Source organism: Solenopsis invicta, chromosome 8 (assembly GCF_016802725.1).
Source record: "Solenopsis invicta isolate M01_SB chromosome 8, UNIL_Sinv_3.0, whole genome shotgun sequence".
Taxonomy (NCBI): domain Eukaryota; kingdom Metazoa; phylum Arthropoda; class Insecta; order Hymenoptera; family Formicidae; genus Solenopsis; species Solenopsis invicta.
Genome location: NC_052671.1, coordinates 22,584,184 through 22,590,663, shown reverse-complemented (window position 1 = coordinate 22,590,663; position 6,480 = coordinate 22,584,184). Strand labels below are relative to the sequence as shown.

The following is a 6,480-nucleotide window of genomic DNA, read 5'->3' as shown; positions in this document are numbered from 1 at the left end:
TTTTTCTATTGATAATTGTGTTAGACATTGTTTATGCATAAACAGCGCCAATCAATTACTATGCTACATGGAAAATTATTATGAACAACTAAGCTTGATTGAAAACATTCTACAGTGTAAAATTTATAGAAATTTATAAGATATTGTATATATATTTATCGATATTTGAAATTTATTCAATTCAAAATAATAAAGAAACATAAATTTCATTCAACATATTTTAAAATTATTGATATTTAACTGCAATTTAGTAAAAATAAAACAAATATTTTATATTTTATTATATTAAAGGTATTAAAATGTGCATAGTAAATAGTAAATAATAAAGCAGAGAAAATCACATAAAATTCTTCGAAAAATACGTACAATGTTGTCCTATGACTATTATAATTTTCAGAATAACTTTTATGAGAGAATTCTCTCTATGAACGCATCGAAGATAAAACGCTAAATATGCTAAATATGCTAAAATAATGCAAAATTTTTCATGCCACAATTATTTTAACACAATTAAGAAATACATAAAAATTAATATAAATCTTAGCAAAAGCAATTATTTAAATTGAAAATTAAATTTAATTAATTAATTAAAAATAATAAATGCTCATGAAAGGTATTAAATATGAATTTATTTTATTATTAATTAAAATATTAATAAAGATAGAAAAAAAGCAAATGAATGTACAACATATGATGAAGCTTTCGTTCAATCATTATCTCGCAAGGCCACTGTGATATCGCGTTACTGACGTTATTTTCGATTTTTCGGCTCGATTATTGAGAAGAAATAATTGAGGTGACGTTTTTCGTAATTATTTGACGTGTAATCAAACAGCGCGATGCAGCTGTTAATATACCAGAGCATGCCCAATTGTAGCGTCTTATACAATTACGCACGAACGATCCACACAAGTTAGGATTATTGTAATCTGAAATCCGCTAAAATTACGAAATACGATAGTAATCTCGTATCTGCAACGGAATTTTTCTACACGTGCGAAATACAGGCACATGTTACTCACTTGCAACACAGCGCATTTATCTCTGCATAATAAAAAATTTTTGATGTACAAAAACATGGCGCTGCTAGATATAAAGCAATGAGAAAGCAATGAGAAGAATTGAATAATTTCTGTACAAAACCTAATTGCTACTATCTCTGTATTGTCATTGAAAATCTTCCAAACCAAGTGGTATTTAATTGAAAATAAATAATATATTAAAATTTTGTAATCTAATTTAACCTAAATAATTTATATTTTAACAGAATCTTTATTTTTTTAAATAAAATTCAAGTTGTATCTTAAGTTTAACTTACGATAAGAATTACTTAAATGTTAAAGAAACTAAAACTTATTTCGCAAATTTCTTTTATAACGCATATCTTACAAGTGTTACATTTATTGCATTCTTTCTTATGTCTTTTCTGCTTTTTCTATCTAGCAGCGCCATGTTTTTGTACATAAAAAAATTTTTATTTTAATAAAATTTTCTCATAAAAAAAAGTATATTCTTTTTATAATAGGCGCACTTTAAAAGATTTCACATATTTTTTTTTTTTAATAAACGTATATCATTTTTATTAGATTACACAATTTCAAAATAAGTTGCGCGCAACACACATAGGCGCTTTTTTTTACCTTTTTTTGAAAAGGTAATTTTGTACTGATATAACATACATTGCAACATATGAATGCTACTCTTCATATCTTCTAACTATTTTGATTGATGAATTGTAAATGAACATGATCACAAAATAAAGCTAATTAGGTCGAATAAACATAATAAAAGCTATTGTGATCTTTTTTTCATCCTCGAAGGCGTATGTCACATTATTCAGGAAAAATGTATGCCGCTCGAACAGAACTGTCATTAAGTCATTGTTGTAATGGCTTTCCCGTCAATGCAATGTGTAGTTTCGAACAATTATTGTTTGAAACATGTATTTCATGATAAAATGAATGTATTAATCCGTTCATATTTTAAATAAATTATATTGCATTATGTAAAAAACGACGAATATTTTTTTTTAATAATACTTTTTTACGATTTATTTTGCTTTGTTATTACAAATTAAGTTGTTTAAAAACATATAAAGGTTTCAATTTTTCTGTGTAAACATTTATTTACTTTAAATATTCAGGATGATGTGTGCAAAGCTTCATTGCGATTCATTCTGAACTTACTTTTGTTGTAAGAGATAAAAATATTTCATTCATTAACAAAACAGCTGATATTCGCACTAAAGCGTCACATGAATCATCTTGGATACTTAAAGTACATACACCACAAAATTTTATATTTACATTATTTCTTAACTGTATTTTCGTCAGACGATATTTCTGTTCTTAAAATATTTTTTTTCGTGTAGAATCGGATCCGTGTGCAATCGGGTCCGTGCGCAATCGGGTTCGTGCGCAATCGGGTCGGTGCGCAATCGAGTCGGTGAGCAATCGGGTCGTGCGCAATAGGATCGATGGGCGATCGGGTCGATGCGCAATAGGGTCGGTGCGCAATCGGGTCGTGTGCAATCGGGTCTGTGTGCAATCGAGTCCGTGTGCAATCGGGTCTGTGGGCAATCGAGTTCGTGCGTAATCGGTTCCGTGTCCGATTGAAACGATGTGTGTCCGATCATTACTGTGTCCGATTGGGTTTGTGTCCAAACGGGTCCGTGTCCGATCAGGTCCGTGTCCGATCGAGTCCGTGTCCAATCGGATCCGTGTGCAATAGGATCCGTGTCCGATCGGGTCCGTGTCCGATTGGGAAATGCTCTTGTGTCCGATAGTTTATGTGCGCAATCGGGCCTCACTCTAGAAAAGACTGTAAACTACTGATACGTGCGGTTGCTGGCGATGGAATAATTACACGCGCCTTTTATTATTACGAAGAAAAGTTTTACTATGACACAGGGTCTCTTTATTACAACGGTTCGGCTTGATACAATACAATAGAGAGTGTATGTGTGAGTTGAGCAGAAGGCTCGGATCAGTGCCCACAGAGAGCGTTGGCTCCAGCTTTGAATTATCATTTCTAACATTCCTCTCACCAGAAAAAGAAAAGAAAAGGGAGGAAAGAAAACCTTTTGAAAACTTAATTGAAATACATGAATGAGATGATTGACGTTATTTGTTAGTTTAAAAAAATCGGAATTCTATATATATAAAAAAAGGGGGAGGGGACGACTAATATCCATATCTCTCCGGAGCTCTGACACATCGTCCGCTTCTAGTACGAACCGCTCTCGAAACAGTTTGTGTGGTAGGTTCGTGTTCGTTGTCCTCGGTTTGATCTGCTTCGTCCAAACTCTGTTCCGTTTCTTCCGTCACCTCCAAAGGATATAAACGCTGAATGAGACGTATAAGTTCCCCAGTGGCAGTCTTTACTTTGGCCACTCTTATAATATTATCCTTGCCAGGAAAAACTTAATTATGCGAGCTAAAGGCCAGTCTAAACGTTTGCGGTTGTCGTGGCCCACTAGGACGATATCTCCAACTTTTATCGAAGCGTTACTGTTTTTAGCGTTCTGTCTTGACAATTGTCCTAAATATTCTGACTGGAAACGCTGGCGTAGTTCATCCCGTAATTTCTGGCAATACCTTATGCGTTTGTTGAGGTTGACGTCTATCTTGTCCAAATCTGACACGTCGTTCCGGGGAATTTCTTGCACGAACATTATTGGTGTCAGCGCTCTTAACTGCGTCGTATCTTCTGCTAGGTATGTTAATGGCCGTGAATTAATGACAGCTTCGATATCACATAAGACGGTGTTCATCTCCTCGTAGAATAAACAAGCTTTCTTTAGTGTTCGTTTCAACAAGTCTTTTACTATCCTTACTAGTCGTTCCCACCATCCTCCCCACCAGGCCGCAGAGGGAGGATTGAGCCGCCAATCTATTTTTTGACTAGTAGTAAACTGCTTTACTTTTTCCCAATCAATTCTTTTGAGTAGATTCCGGGCTCCTACGAAATTAGTTCCGTTATCCGTGTAAATAACAGATGGTTTACCTCTTCTCGCAATGAATCTACGTAAAGCTTGTAAAAAGGCTTCTGTCGAAAGGGACGTTGTAAGTTCTAAATGGATTGCTCGATAAATAGCACAAGTGAATAAACAAATCCATGCTTTTTGTCCTTTCTTCAGAAATAAAGGTCCAATGTAGTCAATGCCTAAGACTTCAAAAACGTTAGCTTCTTTTACGCGTTCCTTTGGTAAACAGCCGGGAATGGTTTCTGCTCTCTTGACTTTATAACGTCTGCACGTCCAACAACTATTTATTACAAACCGTACAGCCGTTCTGCATGTGAGTATCCAAAATGTTTCTCTCAGATTATTCATCACAACTTGAGTTCCTGCATGTTTAAGTTGTTGATGTGTATACTCAATTAGTTTCTTGACCATAGGATGCTTTGGATCCAATATAATAGGGTATTTAAAATTATACTCGTCGACTCGGTTGACAACAGCCGACTTTAGACGCAGTAATCCTCCTTCATCATAGTATCTAAAGTGTTAAGTCGTGGTTCATTCACCCTATTGAAAGATTCTTCTTGAGTTAACTTGAGGACTGTAAGCTCCGCATCGGTAAACTTCTTTGTAGACAATTCTCCTGTAAACCTTGATGTTTGCTGAGTTCGAGAATTGGTTATAAACCGACGGATCCAAGCGATAGTCCGTATTATTCTTAAGTATCTAGATTGTCTCTTCATATACCATCTTGCTTCTTCTTGAGGGATGTGCGCGTTAATTTCTGAAATGTTGTCTGATGAAACTTTTTTTCTATTTTGGCACGTAAATTTCTTAATTTTGCTGTCAATTTCCGCTTCGTTCTCGCTGCATTTAGAGGGAGGCCATTGATCTGCAGACAACTTGAGCCATGTGGGGCCTTCCCACCATCTTGATTCCACCAATTGTTTAGCTTCACATCCTCTTGATGGAAGATTAGCGGGATTCAGCGAACCAGATATATGACGCCATTGATCTGAGTCAGTTAACAAGCGTATCTCTTTCACTCTATTTTCTATAAAAGTGTTCCACGGTCTGTTATTTTGTATCCATGCTAAAACTGTAGCTGAATCAGACCAAAAGAGAACTTCTGCCTCTTCAAAATCTTCTGCATCTTTTATAGAATGCCATAAGCGAGCTCCTATTGTAGCGGCAAGTAATTCCAAACCTGGGATTGTCATCTTTACTATTGGTGCCACTCGTGACTTTGCTAGGATGAGCTGTACAGATACGCCTTCTTGAGTCTCTGTTCTTGCGAATAGTGCAGCTGCATATGCTTCTTGACTAGCGTCGACAAATATGTGGAAAGATAATTTGGTTTCAGTTTCACCAAATGCCATCGTGGAATACACAATTCTTTTAACCATTCGAGTTGTTGCCACTTATTGAACTCGGACTTTATATCTTCTGGTACTTCGTTGTCCCAACCAATTTTACATGACCAAAGTTTTTGTAATAATAGCTTAGGCTTCAGAGATATTGGGGAAGATACACCAATGGGATCAAATACTTTTTGCGCTGCCGATAATATATGTCTCTTCGTGACTTGTGTCACTGTAGGGAATTTTAACACGGTAGGCGTTAATCTCAGCATGTCTTGCTCTTTATCCCAGTGTAAACCGAGTACCGAGGTGTGTCTATGTGTTTCTATTTGACCAGAGTATTCCCAACCTCTTAAGCCAAACTTGCCTTTCGCCATGAATTGCCTTGCAGTTGTCTCAAAAACTATGGCTTCACTTCTTGAATTAACACTGGTAACGCAATTGTCTACGTAGAAGGACTTCTTTAAGTGACGAACAATATCCTTTTCTTCTTGTGTCTCGATTTGTTCGAATATCCTCTACAAATAATACTCTATAGTTTCTCCTAAAAGAAAGGGGCTACTAGATACTCCAAAAACAACTCGCCGATGCCTGTATACTTCTATTTTGTCCGGCTGAGTTTTCTTCCACCAAAGGAAGCGTAGTACATCTCTATCATCTGGAGAAACACTTATTTGCAAAAAAGCCTTCCGAATGTCTGCCGTTACTCCAACCTTACGTCTTCTGAAACGTAATAAAATTCTCGGAATTAGCTCAATTAAATTAGGACCTGTTTCCAAGCAATGATTTAGTGAATGCAAATTTCGAACACAGGTCTTATCTTCATGATGCTGGACTCTTTGATGACGCCTCTATGCGGTAGGTAATAAGCATCCTTGTCTATTTCTTTGTCTGGAACTTTTTCAATGATGCCCTCTAATAACCAATCGTCGAATACTTCTTGATATGCATTGTATAGTCCTTGAGCTTTAAGTTTCTTGGTAGTAGATTCGAGTCGTTTTATCGCTAAATTCTTGTTGTTAACCAGCGACGGGTGATCTTCTTTCCATGGGAACAATACCTCGTATCTGCCGTCTATATTGGCCTTAATAGTTTGCCGAAAGTTCTTTTTCACATATTCTTGATGGGCGTCTTTTGTTTTTTGTTCAACAGGATCTG

General features: G+C 35.9%; 1 protein-coding gene across 1 annotated transcript; it reads right to left on the bottom strand.

The window, feature by feature from the left end:
• Nucleotides 1–3,182: 3,182 nt before the first annotated feature.
• Nucleotides 3,183–4,396, bottom strand: LOC105198611. Its single transcript, XM_011165378.3, has 2 exons — nt 3,476–4,396; nt 3,183–3,407 (listed from the first exon to the last, which is right to left on the bottom strand). The coding sequence occupies exons 1-2, from the start codon at nt 4,394–4,396 to the stop codon at nt 3,183–3,185; spliced, it is 1,146 nt and encodes a 381-aa protein (XP_011163680.2).
• Between the last annotated feature and the right edge of the window lie 2,084 nt (nt 4,397–6,480).

Bases quoted from the DNA above. Each gene is read 5' to 3' on its own strand.
- LOC105198611 (XM_011165378.3), bottom strand. From the start codon at position 4,396: ATGGTCAAGAAACTAATTGAGTATACACATCAACAACTTAAACATGCA. The intron at 3,408-3,475 runs GTGGGCCACGAC...TTTCCTGGCAAG, and splicing joins AAGTTGGAGATATCGTCCTA to GATAATATTATAAGAGTGGC.